This window comes from Limanda limanda, chromosome 10 (assembly GCF_963576545.1).
Source record: "Limanda limanda chromosome 10, fLimLim1.1, whole genome shotgun sequence".
NCBI lineage: Eukaryota > Metazoa > Chordata > Actinopteri > Pleuronectiformes > Pleuronectidae > Limanda > Limanda limanda.
Window position 1 is genome coordinate 10,183,931 of NC_083645.1, and position 19,668 is coordinate 10,203,598.

The 19,668-nt window shown below is 47.2% G+C and overlaps 1 protein-coding gene across 14 annotated transcripts in view; it reads left to right on the top strand.

Moving 5' to 3' along the window:
- The first annotated feature begins 1,946 nt into the window (after positions 1-1,946).
- Positions 1,947-19,668, top strand: part of ebf1a (EBF transcription factor 1a) — a 59,504-nt gene continuing 41,782 nt past the window's right edge. For 13 of the 14 annotated variants that reach the window (XM_061079592.1, XM_061079593.1, XM_061079588.1 and 10 more), the window contains exons 1-6: positions 1,947-2,080; positions 2,857-3,013; positions 4,001-4,064; positions 4,850-4,905; positions 6,251-6,324; positions 7,861-7,929. In XM_061079592.1, coding sequence (XP_060935575.1) covers positions 1,947-2,080; positions 2,857-3,013; positions 4,001-4,064; positions 4,850-4,905; positions 6,251-6,324; positions 7,861-7,929 — 554 coding nt within the window. The remainder of the gene's footprint in view (positions 2,081-2,856; positions 3,014-4,000; positions 4,065-4,849; positions 4,906-6,250; positions 6,325-7,860; positions 7,930-19,668) is intronic. The other variant, XM_061079597.1, reaches the window with a different exon arrangement.

The following is a 19,668-nucleotide window of genomic DNA, read 5'->3' on the forward strand; positions in this document are numbered from 1 at the left end:
GAGAGAAAGGAAACCAGGACTGATGGAGAACATGAGCAGATCTGTAACATCGTCACTGTTCAGCGCACATGTTCAGCTTCACGCTTCCCTGAGCGGCCACGCACGTTCTTTTTTGTTACACCATATTTTGTCTTATTATTGTTTTTGTCACTGAGTTGTTCTGGAGTGACTGCGATGTTTTTGGACAGCAGGAGAGCGCACAGTTTATCTGTAATCCTCATATTTATGTTGGATTCAGCACTTAGTCCCGCAAGATTTATGTAATGCATCTAATCAAAGCTAATTTCAAACCATCGGGCTGTAACAGAAGAAAAACAACTGCGAGCCGGCTGCCAGCGTGTGTGTGCGTGTGTGTGTCTGCGTGTGCCTGTGTGTGTCTGTTAGTGTGTGTGTGTGTGTGTGTGTGTGTGTGTGTGTGTGTGTGTTTGTGTGTGTGTGTGTGTGTGAGAGAGAGAGAGAACTGAAACTTTTCTAAAGCTCATAATCTGTCGATCAGTTGATTCTCGGAATGAACAGTTGGATCGCGCAGCACAGTCACATTCTCTTCTTTAGAGAAAAAATAAAACATTTAAATTCCATTTTGTGTTCAAATAAAGTCACATTGCTTTTTCCTCGTGTAGAATCAGTCGTGCACAATGTGGGGAAATTTAAAATATGGCCGTTCATGTGGTGATGCTGAATTAATTTGACGAGCAAACATAAGTAAACACAATTAAATGTTGCGCGCAAGCGGCGTAGCAATTCCTCATTTTTCTCTCACTCTTGCGCGTAATGATGAGACAAAATGTTTTGTCTCATTTTGTAATGATCGGACTCGTGTTTGTGTTGCTGAGAGATGTGGGAAATATTTTCATACTGATGTTTCCAACCACTCAAGCAAGTGTCTGTGGTCAAACTGCGTGGATTAAACGCACGTTGTCCCCTGAGCTGCGCGTTTGATAGTTTTGAATACATTAATTGTCAAGACTAAACACACACACACGCACACACACACACACACACACACACACACACACACACACACACACACACACACACACACACACACACACACACACACACACACACAGAGAGAGAGAGAGAGAGAGAGACACGAACACACGGGCACAGCTTCTGACTAAGTGGCCGGGGCGGGACCCATGCGTGGGACGAGGCGGGGACAGCAGGCAGGCGGGTTGGTGGACAGCTGATTGTCCGCGTTATTAACTGTGTTTGGAGAGGAGGGGGCGTGGGGAGGGGGCGTTCCCGCTCGGCCTGGCGTAGACTCCGCCTCCAACACCTACTCGTTCTCCTCCTGTTTGGCATCCCAGAGATGGTCCAAAGTGATTCCTCAGGGAAGAGAAGGAGCATTGGAGCTGACAAGGAGCGCAGCGCCGGGACTGCCCTTTTTTTTAATTGCGCGTAATCTTCCGTCTCATCCACCTGAGCCGAGGACAGGACTTTGTAAATAAAGAAAAAGAAAGGAGGAAGCGTTGACTGTTAGTGTTCAAAAACCTGACGTTTCACTCGTGTTCCTGTCAGCGGCAGCACCTTGATCCGGGGGAGCGACGCCACCCCGGCGCAGCCTCGCATCCTTCCATCGCTCCTCATCTTCAGAGCTGCTGCTGCCTCACTCCTCCTCCTCCTCTTCTCTTCCCTCCCGGAGTCGCAGGAGGTGCCGCTGTAACCCCTGGATGCTGACAGACAGCTCCCCTCTTCCCTCCGCGTGTCTCATCTCTTGTTTACTTTCAGAAACACACGCCAAGTGTAGCAGACCCGCACGCCACTTTGCTCCAGCGCGATCACACAGACGCGAGCAGGAGGGGAGAGGCAGAGGAGCAAGACGAGGAAGGAGGGCGCCGAGGAGAGGAGGATAGAGAGAGAGAGAGTGAGGGAGAGAGAGAGAGAGAGAGAGAAGGAGAGAGTGAGTGAGAGAGGGACAGCGACAGCGTTGAAGGTGCGTTTTGATGTTTGGCATCCACGAAAGCATCCAGCGGAGTGGGAGTAGTATGAAAGAGGAGCCCATGGTGGCCGGGATGAACGCGGTGCGGACATGGATGCAGGGAGCCGGGGTGCTGGACGCCAACACCGCGGCGCAGAGGTGAGCCTTCAGCGGCGAGGAGGACCGGGAGAGAGGGGGGGAGGACCGGGAGAGAGAGGGAGGTGTGCGGTGTGGATCTCTGCGGAGCGGCCGCATCACTCCCGGGGGCAGCATGCCTGCGTCCCCAGAGGACTCGATGGTTGGAGAACCTCCTGTCCCGCTGGCTTTATAAGTTTTGTAGAAACCAAAGTCCAGCATGGTTTAATGCTGTGTGAGGCTCTAGGTGATTTAACACGTCTGTGGAAGGGAAGCTCTGTTTCCTCAAAGCACTTTTTAAAAGATTTAAATGTAACTTTGCCGCGTGGAAAGAGTTTGTGTTCATGGGTTGTCAGTTAACTTCAGTTAGACTGGGAGTGTGTCACTTCTCACACGCTGCATGCAGAAATATGTCTCCATATTTATAGGTGCTTTTTTTTCTTTAAAAGATAAAGTAAAAACACTTAATTAAGTTGGTGAGGTTTTAAATTCAAAATTAATTGTGTCCACAAAAGGCCGGCCATAATGAAAGCAGTCAAAAATGATGCCTGTCGCGGCCTTTAGCGCCTTGAAACCTCAAGATAAATATTTTATTTTTATTTGTTTAATTGTTGTTTAAGTGCGTTTTTACGCGCTGGGAGCAGTTTTTTAATTAAATGACACGTAGCTGCGGATTTTCGGAGGACATGTAGTCGGACAAAATTGGATTTGAAAAAAGCGGATTCCTCCTATATGGTTGTGTATTTACTATCAAATTGAATGTGATTTTAATTGGTGACGCTGTGGGCTTGTGTCCGCAGCGGAGTGGGTCTCGCTCGGGCTCACTTCGAGAAGCAGCCGCCCTCCAACCTGCGCAAGTCCAACTTCTTCCACTTCGTCCTGGCTCTGTACGACAGGCAGGGTCAGCCGGTGGAGATAGAGAGGACCACCTACATCGACTTCGTGGAGAAGGACAAGGTGAGTTTGTGCATGATTCCACCGTAAATAATACAAAAGAGACAGTCTTTATTTGTGAGTGCATAATAAATAGTCCTGTGGTGTAAATGGTGTTAGTGACTGATGACTGACAGCGTTGTGGCCTGTTAGAGTCACTGTGATAAATGAGCAGACGCACTGAACTGAAATCTGCTCTGATGTGATTTTAACATGTGGTTTCCTCAGAGACGTTATTGTTTTTACTTTCCTTTCTAATCATAATCACAAAAACCTTCAAATATAATCTAATTCAGACGCATTTACACCATCAAGTGCATGAAAAGTAACGTGTGTCCCACTAATGATATTGACTCAGAGTTTGAACCTATATTCCTGAAGGTGCTGTCAGTCAATATATTGAATAAGCTCTTTTTAAACACTCATCAATCTCAGCGTTTGCAGTGTTTTATTGATCTGTTTGCGAGAGGCGTTAATACTGATGGTTCAACTTTTAGACGCTTGTTTTATTCATCGCCTTGTTTACTATTTAGCACTTTCAAAATGTCCTTTTACTGTCGGTCAATATTTATGACACATCTATCACTGCGCTGTAATTCACTGCAAATAACAAAGATTTTAATTATTCATTGTGTGTTTTTAGTCTTCTGAAATGTCTGACAGCGTTAAAAATCATTTCTATTTTTTAATAAACGTTAATCAAGTTTTAAGAGAAGTAGGTTAATTAAATCTTAAGAAGTTTTAAAGTTTATAGAATATATTGGTGAAATATAAAATACAGAAAGGGTTTTTAAGTTGTGCACGGATTTTTTTCATTCTTTCTTTCCGGTTGTAAATTGATTTAATATTATTATATTTGCAGTTAGATTAATCTAACGTGTTTGTCATGAGAAAAAGATAAAATAATAATTATAGTAATAATAATGAGAGGCTGCGGCCGCGCTCCATGGTCGTCCCAGGAGGAGCTGGTTCGCTCTGACTGAGCGAATGTGTTTGGTTTGATTTTCATAGGAAACGACGGGGGAAAAGACCAACAATGGGATCCATTATAGACTCCAGCTCCTCTACAGTAACGGTGAGTTTGGGTTCCACCTTTTTTTTTTATGGAGCAGAAACAAAAGCAGAGAGGCAGATGCGACAAAGCAAAGTGAGGAAACTCAGGAAACAAATGTTTTACGAGGTCAGATCGTTTATCTTGCTGTTTTATTTATTTAACTGAACTGCTTTCATGAAGTATGGGAGATTTATACGTCTAATAAAATGCTTTAAATGTTATTATTTCCACTTTATAATTATTAATATTATTGTTACGTTTTATTTAAAATTTTTACTCTCTCAGGATGTTCTCTGGTCAACAGCCCAAGGCAGCAAAATATAATGCTTCACATCCTCTTTTTTAATATTTATTTTTATAGCCTTGTTGCCATGATTGAATAATTAAATTATATTGATTATAATTTAGAGAGGGGGAAGAAAACAGTGTTGATGTTGTTCTTCCTGTTGTTCCACCTTTTCACAATTAAGTTCTCATTAAGCAGTTTTAGAGATAAGAATCAGCAAGATAAAGAAGGTAAATTAAATGTGCTGCAGTTCTAAGCAAATTGTGACAGCGAGCAACAAACAGTGGGAGTCATTAGGACCAGTTGGTGCTCATTGAGTTTTCCTGAAGTGGCTCACAGGGGGAAGTCAGGATGAATAAAACTTGTGATCTGAAGCGTCGCCTTTCAGATGTGACATGAGATCTGCCAGTTGCATTTTAACCAATCCTCTCTCTCTCTCTCCCTCTCTTTCTGTGTGTGTGTGTGTGTGTGTGTGTGTGTGTGTGTGTGTGTGTGTGTGTGTGTGTGTGTGTGTGTGCAGGCATCAGGACAGAGCAGGACCTGTATGTTCGTCTCATTGACTCCATGACTAAACAGGTAAGATGTTCTGTGTTTAACTTACGATGCTTCCCAGAATGAAAACTCTGCCATCAGCTCAGCGGTTGTGTTGGTCTGAATGTTGCCCCCCCCACTTCCAGCTGCCCCTCTCCTCCCCTTGCTACCCCCCCTCGCCCGCTGCATGCCTGTGTCTGAGACCCTCAACTTCAGCACAGCACAGCCGCCTTGATAAACGACCTGTCTTACCTGTGGAATACATTTACAGAGGCCTAGAAAAGTAGAGGACATGTGTCCTCATACTCTGCTGTGCACAGCAGCCAGTAAGTGGGGACGGTGTGTGTGTGTGTGTGTGTTTTTACAAGCACCAGGCAGTATGTGAGTGTGTGTGTGTGTGTTTGTGTGGTGTGACTGCGTGATTGTGCACATGCAGTGTGTGAATATCTCGGCGAGGTGCAGAGGCAGTTGTGTTAGTGTTGCGAGGGAGACAGTGATGCATGCCAGCTCACTCTTTGAGGACCTTGACCCTCATTTCCTCAATGTGAAACAGAACAAACTATCCCACAGTTGTGTTATGGCCAATTCAATCACACAAAAGAAACACAGAGCAGCACATGTGTAGGGTGGTGCACACTGAGGGAATACACTGCAGGAGGAGGAATTCGATAACGAAGAAAATAAAGCCTCTTCAGCTCTGTTTTGATATCAGGTCTTTTTGTTTTGCCAATTCTGCCTCTAGTGCCATTAGGCTTGAAGAGAGTTTGCCTTAGAATGAAAGGAGTAGGAGGGGATGTTGTTTGTGTGTGCACATGGATGTGTGCATTTGCATGTTTATCACTGTGTGTGAGCGTGTGTGTGTGTGTGTGTGTGTGTGTGTGTGTGTGTGTGTGTGTGTGTGTGTGTGCAGGGTGATCAGAGCCCTGGAGAGCATGTTGAGTGGGGTTGGAGGGGTAACCAGACTAGATTTTTGGACGCTGTGCTGTATGGACCAGATGGTGCACTATACTCCAGTCTGGCAGTCCAACTGCTCACTGTACGCCGCACATAAACACTTGTGCCTACACACACAAGCACAAATGCACACGCAAGAATAAACACACACGCACGGGCACAGACACACACACACAAATAATTTCTCTGTTACTGTCTCTGTCAGAACGGAGCGTTCCTGTTCAGGGGGACTGGATTCCCACGATACACACATTTGCCAGATTGACAACACTACTCCTAGATGAAAGACACACACACACACACACACACACTCACTTTCTCTTCTGTTTTTTTATTTGCGCCTGCGTTGTGCTTGCCTTTTTTTCTTTCAACGTGCCAGATAAGAAAATATAAATCATTTTAATTCGAATTCTCTGTAATTCTCTTCCCTCTCTAGGCGATTATCTATGAGGGCCAGGACAAAAATCCAGAGATGTGTCGGGTTCTGTTGACCCACGAGATCATGTGCAGGTAAGACAGAAAACCAGCTTACGCCACGTTCTTTATTTCCCCGAGTGTAAATGAAGATGAATGTTTTACTCACGTTGGGACTGTCTCTGTTGGTGTAAAGAGGGGGCAAAGACATGAGGTGCACGACTAAATTACAATAGGAATCTTATCATTTTCCTCAAAGTGGGTTGGGGAGATGTGCCCTGGCCTATTTTTTTGTGTCTGTACAGTGTGTGTGTGTGTGTGTCTCTCTGTGTGTGTGTGTGTGCGTGTATCCTTCTCATGTTCAGCTAATTAGGACAAGGAAAAGCTCATTACTCAAACCCATCCTCCTTACTCAGTGTAATACATGCAGTTTGCTGTGTCCTGACAGTGACTTATGTGCAGACTCGAATTACACATAAAATACAGACACACACACACATTCACCCGCACTCGCACACACGCAGGCACTCACTGAAAAGTAGTAAGCATTTAGAATCAATGAAAAGCCTCCGTAAATGCAATCGCACGGCTCACAGTGACCGTCCCTCACCGAGCCGGCGTGTAGAAATACATGTAGAGGTGCGTGTAGAGAAATGGCCGCTGGCGAGAGTGGAGCCACTTCCTGGTTATCACACAAGGCAATTTAGACCACTTGTTTTCATACGCTGCAGGAAACGGTAGAGATCAGAAATCTGATCTGGCTCTCCAAGCCTCCTGTCCTGGGGGACCCAAGAAAGCACAGAGAGGGGGGGTCAATCTCTCTCTCCCCCCCCCATCCACATCTCTCACTCACTTTTATGTGTGACTCCTCTCATACACACACAGTAGATGCACACGTGCTGTCAGACACAGGTACACACAGACACGCGTAAACCGTACCCACACTTTTTGGTGTGTGTGTGTGGGGGGGGGGGGGGAGTGGGGGTGGCGTCTCACAACCCATTGTTAAATTGTGCTGCAGTCAAATGATTTAAAAAAAAAAAAAAAAAAAAAAGGACTCGTCACATCAGTATGCAGCCCCCTCCTACCCAGAATGCACTACTCCCCGGGTCCAGTGGGACCACTCTGTGACCCACTTCTGAGAGCGAGAGAGAGAGAAAGAGGGAGGCAGGAGAGAGGGAGGGGACCAGAGCTGAGGAAAAATAGAGAACAGAAGATGTCTGGTTGTGTGATGTCTGACAGAAATGGAGCTAACCTGAGCCCTGGAGGCTAATTCAAGTTTGTATCCAGCTCCGATACAATCGTGTTGTTTTTTGCTCTTCCCTTCTAAACTTTGCCTAAAATCTCCGGGCTGATCTCCCCCGGCTGATCTCACCCGCTGATCTCACCCGCTGATCTCACCCGCTGATCTCACCCGCTGTAGCACCAGAGCCCCGGTCTTACCTCCACAAGCCCCGGAGAAATCCAACTCATGCTGCTCCTTCAAGAGTCTCACGCCCTTTAGCTCCTCTCTCTGTTCCCTGAGTTGTACCTTATCTTGCTCCCGTGTTGTTAACATCATGACAACTAACTCTGCTTTGTCTCTACCACCCCCACCCTCCTCCTCCTCCTCTTCTTTCACCCCGTGTGTAGCCGATGCTGCGATAAAAAGAGTTGTGGCAACAGGAACGAGACCCCGTCAGACCCCGTCATCATCGACAGGTAAGGCCAACTCTGACCTTTGACCTCGGCTGACGTGACACTGGGCTGTCATCGCAGCACGTGCTGCTGTTTCTGAACAGGGGGAGTGAGTGTGCAGAATACATCGGCGGAAAATGCTGCAGAAACACTCTAAGTGCAAAATCACAACCAAATTTAATTTACATTTCCAGTGAAGTCAGAACATATAAGTTATTTTTCCCACGTGTGATTTGGCTGAGAACATGTAACCTGCGGGTCTAATAAAACAGGCCAAAGGTTGTTCCCGTTTTGTGCAGCCATAATCGTGTGCGAGCAAAATGTTTGAAACAGCAGTAAATAATAATCCAGGGTTGTGTTAGAGTGTGTGAGTGTGTGTGTGTGTGTGTGTGTGTTTGGAGGAGCAATCACTGAGCTGTTGAGCTTCAAGTGTGGTCTGACAGTGTTTGTGTGGTCGTGCTGATGACTCCGTTGATGAGCGTTATTGGCTGCAGCCTGGTGTGTGTATGTGTGTGTGTGTGTGTGTGTGATTGTGTGTGTGTGCGTGCGTGTTTAAATCTCACTGTGGGACGGGGTTAGTTTATCGACGGTTGACACTAACACACTTTTTTTCTTTGAGTACACACCTTTCCCCTTCCATCATAAACTACCTCTGACTGATCTGCAGCAGCTCACATGATTTATGGCCGGTCGGGGGAAAAAAAAAAAAGAGCAGCCCTGTAGATTTACAGTGTGGCTGCGCTGTGTGTGTGTGTGTGCATGTGTGTGGCACACATGTGGACAAACGGGGGGTGAGAGGAGATTATTTGTTTATACTTGAGCGTTTGCTGAAGCGTGCAGATTTAAGGCGTCTCTGCATCGAGACGGGAAGGAGAGCTGAAGAAGTGATCTTCCACAGAAAAGTCAACCATCTCTGTGCTTTTGTATTATCAGGTGAATAGGAAGGAATTGTGGGTGACTCCGGGTTTGATGTTCGGATTGAAAATTTGTCACATTCACGTGTATTTGTGTTAATGAGGCAGTGACCTGTGCTATCTGATGAACACACAGCTGTCCTGTTCTCGCTGCTGCTCTGTCAAATACTCTTTACCTGTGTATGCTATGTATGTGTGCGTGTAAGTCTTTGTGTGTGTGTGTGTGTGTGTGCGTGTGTGTGTGTGTGTGTGTGTGTGTGTGTGTGTACGGGCGCCACCCTTGTTCCGCTCCAGTGAAGCGGAAGGCCTCACCTCAGTGCTCCCTGAGACAGCTGCACCCCACCACATGGCCTCAGACAACACGCCTGCCCATCACTCTGTGCCATCTTTCTGATTCCTGTTTCCCTCCGTGTGCATACTTGTTGAATTTCTCATCTGTGCCCCCTCCCCCCCATCGCTCCGTCTTTTTCGGGGGGGCGTGGGGGGGGCTCTGGGTAAACTTTAGTCGTCCCGCACTTTTCGAGCGGAGCCACCTCGGTGAAACAGGCCGTGCCGCAAAACAGCTTCCTCTCTCCCACGCCGAGCATGTGTTGTGGCCGCTCGCTGGCGGTATTCCCCCGGCGCCCTCGTGGCTCAGGTGTGAGGGCAGCATTAACGAACAACAAATTAGAACAGGGTGTGGGGGGGGAGGAAAAACAACAGCAACGTATCTCTCCGTTTTCCTCTCCAGCGAGCGCTCTCTCCTGGACACGAAAATAGGTCAGGTGAGAGGAGAGTGGTTGTGTGGGGGGAGGTAGCTTGTTTTAAAGAGTGTAAGGGGGGGGGGGGGGGGGTATAAGGAGAGGAGGGTTTATACGTTTGCTCGTTTAGTTCCACTATATTCTTGGCAGTTGTAATAATCAGAGATTCATACACAAACAAACAACTGCGAGGCTGAAACTGACTCAATTACCGCAAGTTTTTCCCTCCTTCAAATTCATAAAGAAATATCATCGGCGCTCGGCCCCTTTCCATCCTTGAAGTTATTTAGTTCGTTAAATAAGGGCTCGTTAGCCCTCCGCTGTTTCACAGAGATGATTAGATTTTACAGCCCTAATTAGCCGGGCTAGCTCTAACTCTTCTGGAAGAGTAATGGGTCTGATTGCCTAATTAGCTCTCTCTCTCTCTCGTTAAAGACGGGAGAAACAGGCCACTGCAGCAAAACCGCAGGAACGGAGGAAAAATGAAGTCAGCTAATGAGAAACTTATTTGATTGTTAGGAGAACAAATCTGGTGCGGTGTGTGGAATCTGGTACGGTGTGGAATCAGCGGCGGCGCTCTGGGTCCTGTACTCGCTCTCCGGGAGGATCTCACTCTCTCACCACCGTGTGCATCTCGCCTCCTGTTGAAAAGAGAATTTGTTTGGTGTCTTTAAAACACCGGCGAGGAGCGACGTGATTCCGATTTTTAATTATGGAGCGTTTGTTTAGGCCACGATGAGCGGAGAAGCACTTAGGGATGACTTGGATTTTTACTCGAGTTTTGGTTGAGGCCTGTTAGCAGCCCAGGCAGCGTTCTGTTTCACAAGAATTGCCTATGATCGGGTTCATTTGGCTACAATCAGAGTGTTCTGCAATACTATACTAGATTACCATGTTATACACAATATGAAATGCTATATTCAAGAAGAAGCTCGCTGGATGTCTTTCGCAATTGTTTATGGGATGCGTAGCTCCTCATTCTTAACATAATTATGTTTTATGGACACGACTCATTCTGAGTTGGTCTTCGTGGTTTTCAGCTCTTTTACGTTTACATTTTTTGAAACGTCAATAGAGAAATTAAAGGGGGAATTAACTTACAGATCCAGAGCTGCACAAAAAATTTGCGTTCACTGTTGCACTCTATAATGTTGCTTTATCAACTTATATGATCTTACCTCAGCTCGTTTTAGGAGGAGAAAATGTGCCGTGATTTTCAGAAGGTCCCCCCCCCCCCTCACGCGTTTTCTTCTTGATGTGCTGTTTCTTTTTGGGCAGTCTTAGGAGGGACGGCTGTGTTAGAAGTCAGCTAATGAGAAACTTATTTGATTGTTAGGAGAACAAATCTGGTGCGGTGTGGAATCAGCAGCGGCGCTCTGGGTCCTGTGCTCGCTCTCCGGGAGGATCTCACTCTCTCACCGCCTCCTGTTGAAAAGAGAATTTGTTTGGTGTCTTTAAAGCACCGACGAGGAGCGACGTGATTCCGATTTTAATTATGGAGCGTTTGTTTAGGCCACGATGAGCCGGAAAAGCACTCAGGGATGACTTGGATTTTTACTCGAGTTGAAAGAAACATCCCTTCGCGATATGTCCTGCTCTCCGGCTGTTTTGGTTGAGGCCTGTTAGCGGCCGAGGTAGCGTTCTGTTTCACAAGAACTGTTGTCATCTCCGACCGTCTCAGATGACTCTCAAAACCCATCTGATGTGAATCAGCTCGTGCCGGAGACGAAGACAGCTCCTGCCATATTTTATGTATTGAATCTCGGAGGTGGTGAGTGTTTTGGGATCTTCAGAGGGACATGTTGGGTCTGTGCACGACACTGTGCCGGGTGGAGGGGTGCAGTGTGCCTCTCCGTGTCATCCCCCAGGGAAGCATGTGTGGTCCACTTTAGCCTCTTACAGCGGCAGGATAATATGAGGGGAGCCCTTAACCCCCCCACCTCCACTTCCACCTCTCTTCGCAGTCCCGGGTAGCGTGGGGGTTAATCGTATGCAGCCACTGCCAGTCGGCCTATCATGTGTCTCGATGGGCCTCAAATCACAAACACGTTTCCCTCTCACCCGTGTTACACCTTTGCTATCTCTCCACCTCGGCCCTCTTGAATCTCCGCCCTCTGACACAGAACTGCTGTTGTTCATTTTCATCCGTGTAATTGTGGACTAATCTCTGGGCCTTGCTGGCTTCGGGGGTCCGACTGTCCCCCCCGCGGCCCCGTGTGTCCTACCGCCACCTGTGTCCTGTGTCCCTTTCCTGCCCGTCCAGCTCCCCCAGGCCTGCCCCAGGGTGTCCCCCCCCCCCCCGCAGGCAGGGAGAGCCTCTCTGGAGGAGGGGGGGGACACTCTGTGTTACCAGAGATAAGGATCCGCTGGGTTTCGCCCTGCGTATCCCATGATCCCCATTTCCAGTCCCAGCGAGGGGAGCGATGCGGCGGCGGTGGGGTTGAATTGACATGCACACAATGTTGTTTCAGGTTTATTGCTGTTTTCGAGTGTGTGTTTGTGTTTGCACACACTCCTCGGCAGCCCGCTGTTGATGTGGCCCATTTCCTCGCATGCCGTGTCTGCGCTTGTGTATCCCGCGTCGATGTTGGTTATTTCCCCAGGAGTGTGTGTGTGTGTGTGTGTGTTGATAGAGGCCACTTCCTGGCGAGTGTGTGTGTGTCTTGAGTGAAGAATGTCGGGCAGGAAGTGCAGGGAGGATGATGTCATGGCCGACAGCTTCCTGTTCTGCGAGGCCGAGTGGAACGGAGTCTCAGCTTCATGGTGGGTAGTTAGCACTTGTGGACCAGAAGCACGCTTCATGGTTTTTTGGGTTTACGTCTCAGCTGCTTCTGGTCTGCACCTGGGTCATCACCCGGCACATCTGGACAGAAACAAAATAAACTTCTCTCCCTGTGTTTCTGAGGATCGTTGCATTTTTCGAGCCAAAGTATTTCTCGCGTGTCACTCTCCGACTCTTTGTCTCTTGTTTCTAGTCAGGGAACCCCATTATTGTTTTGGTAGTTATGTTTAGATGCACTTCCTGGGGTGAGAGGTCATGTGTTGTCTTGGCTTGGCTAACGTGTGCTAGTGAATAATGTATGTCATTGACTTTATGTCAGTGCTGCCAGCCCCCCAAGCCGAGCCCACCCATGTTTAATTCATCCGTCTCGTTTGTGTGTGCGCTTGTGTATATGCACGCACATGTGTTTGTGTGTGTGTGAGAGAGAGAGAGAGAGAGAGAGAGAGAGAGAGAGAGAGAGAGAGAGAGAGAGAGAGAGAGAGAGAGAGAGAGAGAGAGAGAGAGAGAGAGAGAGAGAGAGAGAGAGAGAGAGAGAGAGAGAGAGAGAGCAAACATGTATATGTGTGTGTGCCATTTAGAGGCCCAGTCTGCACCTGTCCAGCCATTAGCCTCCCTTCTCATTTGCATTTGATGCTAATGTGGTTTCCTGGCAGCGCCTTTGCGTCCCCTCACTGCAGTTTCACTTTCATATCCATGACTGTGTTATGGTGACAAGGTGAAAGCCCACTTGCAGTTGCAGTCTATCCTTCATCCCTCTGACTGTAATCAGCTCTGATCTACTGGTTTACACCCACTGAGGTCTTCATTATTTGCTTATCGTGCTTATGTTTTATTATACGCAGGAGTCACCCTCCCTCCTCTATTTACCTTTTTTTAGCGGCTGAGTTTCCTGTTGTTTCGCCAAGCACTAGCTTGATATTTCCCTCCAAGACAAAGAGAAGCCAGAAACTGAGTCACGAGATCCCGAGAAGGATGGAGCTCATCAGCGTGGTTCCAAAATTAGAAATCCCCTTCATTTTCTGCACAGAGATTTTGACTGTCAGCCACAATATTTTAACCATCCTAGGTAGAAGAACCACGAGGTATGAGATTGTGAAACAATGTTAAATGCTCCTGTAGAAGCCACAAGTATGATATCGATTGCGTTTTAGTGTTTACTACCCACAATCCTCAGGTGTAATAGCAACATCTCTGATTTGTGGAGCTTCATGTTACCATGGAAATGTTGACCACAACTACAAAAAAATCATGTCGGCTATGGTCGGGTACATTTGGCTACAATAAGAGTGTTCTGCATTATTATACTAGATTACCATGTTATACACAATATGAAAATGCTATATTCAAGAAGAAGCTCGCTGAATGTCGTTCGCAATTGTTAATGGGACGCGTAGTTCCTTATTCTTAACATAATTATGTTTTATGGACACGACTCATTTCGTAGTTGGTCTTCGTGGTTTTCAGCTCTTTTATGTTTACATTTTTTGAAACGTCAATGGAGAAATTAAAGGGAAAATTACCTTACTGATCCAGAGCTGCACTAAAATTTGCGTTCACTGTAATGTTGCTTTATCAACTTATATGATCTTACCTCAGCTTGTTTTGGGAGGAGAAAATGCACCTAATTTTCAGACGGTCCCCCCCCTCTTCACGCGTTGTGTTTTCTTCTTGATCTGCTGTTTCTTGTTGTGCAGTCTTAGAAGGGACGGTTGTGTTAGATGTTACGAGAGGCTTTTGAAAAGGACCAGGCCCTGAGCTGGTTGTGGGGTTTGTGCACGGCTCAGGGGGCAAAGAGGCAGAGTTGCTGGCTCATCGATATGCAGGCAGAACTCCCCTCCCTCAGGTGCTGGCTGCCTCACAAATCTGCACACACACACACACACAGATGCAGTTCTCACCCCCAGATAAACTCGTACACAAACACACATGCAGATGCACGCATGCGCAGGTCTGACGCTCCACAGGCGCGCGAAAATATAATACACACCCTCACACACATTGACCCTGCAACTCTCTGCATCTGTTTGGTTGTGTTCTTTTTTTTTCCTCCCTGCGGTGGGACCCCCCCCCACCACCACCCACCCACCCCCAGGGTTGGAGGAAAGCGCGGTCCCCGGGGGATGGACTGCTGTGCTGATTGACAGCCGGGAGTTTGGAGGTCGAGGAGCCTCTGAAACAGCGCTGCCTCTTTCTCTCTCATCCAGACCTTCAGCACTCTCACCCCCCCCCCCCCCCCCACCAACAACTGGCTCGTTTTCATTTGTGAACACCCCACAATACCATACAAAAAAAAAAAAAAATGTGTATAGCTGAGTTTGTTTATCCCAGTATGAAATATCAAATTAACACAAGCTGTTTTTGTTTTGCGGTGGAGGAAACAATGAGAAACACACTGGAAATAAGCATTATTTTTTTTCAACTTTGCCTGTGTGTGTTGCATTGTTTAATTCTTTCCCCCATTAAACTAAAATAGAGCTGCCATCACACTTTATAGGTGCTTACTCACGCTCACCCGGCTGAATGCAGGTAGCAGTCACTTTATTAGGACGTATAAAATGTAATTTACAAATGTCGTTATAGGGGGGGAAAGTTCTGACTTTCACTGCACGGGGAGTTTTTTGGCTGCGGCTACTGTAAATAGCCCCGGTTGTAGCTCTATTTTCTCTGTAAACTGCTTTGTCATTACTGCTCAACATTCTCCGCTTGACCTGCCCGGCCGCTCTCCTTTGGCCGTCCCCTCTGCCTTTGTGTCAGTGTTTGTTCTGTCCCAGAATGAAGGGTTTCGGCCGACCAGAGCTGACCCAAATGAGTAGCGTCCTACTTCTCCCAGAGCTATTTAAGACATTTCTCGGTGTTGGAAATTGCAGGACACCGAGCGAGAGATAGAGATAGAAGGGGGAGTTAAACAGAGTGAAGATATATTTACCATATGAAAGCTCTCGTGTGTGACGTGTGAACATGTGCGGTGCTGCGAGTGAGAGAGGAGCAACGTTTTCCAGGATTTAGTCCGCGACTCGCCCCAGAAGATGCGCTCAATTTGCTTTTCAAATGAGGCGTGAAGAGCACAAGTGTGTGCGCCGGTCGGTGTGATGCTATACGTTTGGACATGCATGGTTATGTGTGCGTGTGTGTGTGTGTTAAGCAGGAGCAGGGCTTTATTTTCTCAATGCTCTGATGTGTGTGGACAGTCCTTGCGCAGGGTCCACTAAGTGCTCTCTCATAGCCAATGTGCTGTGCTGCTGCTCCTAATTGAATAGACACAGCAGCAGCATGCTCTCCGCTGAAGGAGACTCAGGCGTCCTCTCCCAGCAGGCCGCTGAGCCACTGTGTCATCCAGCAGTATCGCTTTCCTCAGACCTCCCTGATTATTCATTGTTTACTGATTATCTTCCGCTAAGTGAGATCGCAGACTGTACGCTTCTTGCCCGCTCCATGTGTACCCCCCCACCCCAATAGCCGGCGTCTCACTTCCTCCCCATTCCCGGTTCCCCTCCCCAGCCTCCTCTTCTGGCCACTTTACCTCAGCGCCGTGGCCCAGGATGTTGAGTCCAGGTGTCCAGGATGAGTGCCGGTGACCCGCTGTGCCCGATGCGAGGTGTATAGTCTGTTGATTGTTTTCCATCAATCTGTCCAGGAAGAATGGATGGCTGGCCCGGGCGCTCCGAGCGGCGTTCTCAGTTTCACACGCCACAATGGAAGGAAAACCTGCTCGCCATGGAGAGGAGACAGGGAGGGAGAGATGTGAAGTGTGATTGTAGCGGTGGGTCCCCTGCGACACAGAAGTGATCCTTTTTAAGAAGTTCTGAATAGGCTACTCAACTTTACATCAGGTTTAGGTTTCCTTAAAACCACAGGAAAAGACAACATACACCTAGTGTTATACGCCAACTACAGAATTGTAGTAGTTGTCAACTATTCCCAAAAAGTAGCTGACTAGTCGATTAAATGCAAATCTGAATCCGCCATGTTTCTCTCCGGTTATACTTGTTGAGCGTTTTCGTAGACAACCGGCTACATCTTGGGTGCACATCACTAAACTCGTGAAGAGTTAACAAATTCGCATTTTGTAGAGGCCTTATACTGCTCCTACATCGCCCCCTACCGTTCCCAGTACGTACTACATCTCGTGGAATCGTCGCGTTAATTTCTGAGGCTGTGCCCGACCGAAGCTGCAAACGGACGCAGGATACGCGAGGCAGGTACGCGCAATTTAAAGCAATTATTCGGCAACTGGGCCTATGACTTGTCAACTACTTCAGCCGCAACCCGCATTGCCACTGCTCCTAATGGTTTGTGCTAAAACCGCAGATGAAAGACTGGTTTTCAACAATTCACCGTGTTGACTAGCGGTTTGATCGGTTGTCGAGTAGACTCTGAAACCCCTAGCACCCAGTTAGTACTATCAGTAAGTACATCTCCATTTCCAAGGTGAACTTCTTTCCTATATATGAATATTGTGACATTGAGCTTGACTAATTTGAGCTGTAGCATTAAGAGACGAAAGCAGATCTTCAAGGGAAGCATCTCCGGCGTAATTAAAAAGTAAAGCAGCGACGTCAACACGCAGACAATTATGGTCAACAGCATTCTTCGATCAAAGGGACAAATACATTCTCACACTCCTAATATATTCTTTTTTACTTTGCATTAATCACCAGCAGCAAATGAGACCCAAGCACATGTCACCGTTTCCACTTCAAAAAGCCGAGCTGGATTTAAAGGCCCGTGTTTGTGTTTATGTAAGTGACGGAGGGGAGACAGAGGGAGGCGTAGGCAAGCGACGGAGACACTTTGTTGTTTTACACCGCCTCACCCCCCCTTTGTGTGTGTGTGCGGTTGCGTTGTTTGTTTGTTTGCAGAGCGGCTTGACCTCGCCGAGAAGAATGTTCGCTCGTTTCCTTTCCCCTCCCGTGTTTGCCTCTCTGATTTTCTCCATCCATCTGTCTCTCTTCTCCTTCTTCCTCCTCCTCTTCTTCCTCCTCCTCCACTTCTTCTTCTCCTTCTCCTCTCTGCCCCTCTATGTGTCTTTTTTTTCTCTTTTGGTCCTCCCACTCAAAACTCCAGATTTAACTCTGGAGGTTTTTTTCGGTTAATCACACTTGGAATCTTCCCCCCCTCCCGCACGTTTGAACGCTCTTTCCTCGGCAGCGCCTTCTCTCTCTCGAACTCTGCGTATGCGGCGCCGGGGAGAGTCACGCTAATTATCCCGGTTATTGGCTTCCACAACATGGTAGCTGCAATTTACATGAGGTGACATTCAGTTCAAATGCGTAAGACCTTCGCAACCTTTTTCTGGAAAAAACAATTAACAGCGCAGCTTTCTCCTCTGCCTCCCTCCTGTACCCTCTTTCTTCTCTCTCTCTCTCTCTCTCTCTCTCTCTCTCTCTCTTTTTCCTGTCTCTCTCGCTACACACTACTCCCTCTCCCTCTTCCTCTTGGCTATTGTCTTCACACAAACAGGGAAGATTTACTGCCAAAAAAAGAGTGAGGAGAAATTGTTAGTGCACATGCTGTAGCAAGTGATTACCTGCTTGTTAACTGACAGTTTTTCTTTTTGGTGGATTTTCAGAGGATTTTGCAAGAAGGAATAACGTGGAGACGGTATAAACTTTGCTTCTGCAGCAGGATTGTACCTGATCTTAAACTGTTTCTCCATCTCCTCCAGTTATCTGCCACTGACCCTGGAAAATTCACTCTCTTACACACACACACACACTCACGGTAAGACATATAGCCCACACACGCACGTGTTCAAACACAAAGACAAACTTGCAAGCGCGCCGCTAATGAAGCGCATCTCTGTTCTGTCATGACGCCTGTGTTAGCATGACAAGATGTTTACACACAAAATCACGCCCGCGCCTCTGATGTGGGCCGGGATGAAAGAGACATGAGAGGAGAGAGAGGGAAAGAAAAAAAAAAAATAGGAGGCAAAGCGGTGACGGCGAGCGCCGGGTATGGACCGCTTCTCTCGGTCTGACAGGAGGAGAGCTGTAACAGTACCCCACTGAGAGCTGAGAGAGGAGAAGACTCGGAGAGATGGGCGAGACAGACAACAGAGAGATAGAGAGAGAGAGATGTACCTGGAAGGGAAATGTTCTGAAAAGGGAAATCATTTCTCTTCTGTCTACAGAGGACTTCTCTGAACTCGACCACATTCTCAAATCCCGAGGAAAACAATTAGATCCGCCCGCTTCCCCCCTTGTCCCGCAGTGTAGATTACAAATGAGCAAACCTGGCATTTATCACATTACTACAAACATTTATTAAAGCCGGTTCCCCTCGAAAGCTGCAGAGATAACAGTGGGTAATTGCAGAGACTGGCTCTATTAGTTAAGTATGCCTAATGTCACTGCCTCAGAGCATTAATGGACGCTGTAGTATTATGTTCCTGCGCTCATTACCACCCCACTCCCCTTCAAACAGATACACACACACACACACACACACACACACACACACACACACACAGCGTCCCCCCCCCTCCATTGACCCTGCAGCAGGAGTCTGTGCCACTCTAATGAGAAATGGAAAACACGACTCCGCAAGACACACACACACACACGTATGGATTAACACACACACGTGCACACAGTGGGAGCCATTACAAGGGGACAGAGGGGTACAACAGTGTAATCACACACGCCCAGGGAAACAATTGTGCCGTTATCAGAGTGATCACATTATAAAAGTTTAATAAACACCAAACGGCCTAATGGTGAATTAGCCTGCATCTGCCCTGTGTTGTGCCAGGCTATAATTAGTGATTTAACAGAGACAAACAAATGTTTTTTAGCTCCAGCCTTTTTTCCACAATCAAGCCACGGATTTTTCAGTTGGACGTAAATTATCGTGTTTGTCCAGAATTTAAATAGAGAGAGTGTGTGGCGGAGGTTGTTTTTTTTTTTTTTTTCCTTTCTTTTTTTCTATTGTTTGTTTTCCTGTGATCTTGACTCTAAGGCCCCAAAAAAATTCACACACACACATAACACTGAACCACTGAGAGCGGTTCAGCGTTCTGGCTCGAGCTGGAGTCTGGTTTTCTAAGTGGCACTTGAGATGTGTGTGGAGAGAGGCGGATGGGTGCTTGAGATCGTTGAGGAGGAGGAGAAGGAGGAGAGGGAAAAGGGAGGAGGGAGAGGGAGGGGGGGGATGGAGAGAAGAAAAGAAACAGGAAGAGACGCCGGTGAATGACGTGGAGTAACTTAGTCAAGAGGAGGGAAATAAAATGACTCCTCTCCTCTCCTGTGTGTCTTTTATGTGTGTGTGTGTGCAGCTGTGTGTGTGTGGGTACATGGACATTAAATCAATAACAATTTATAATTTA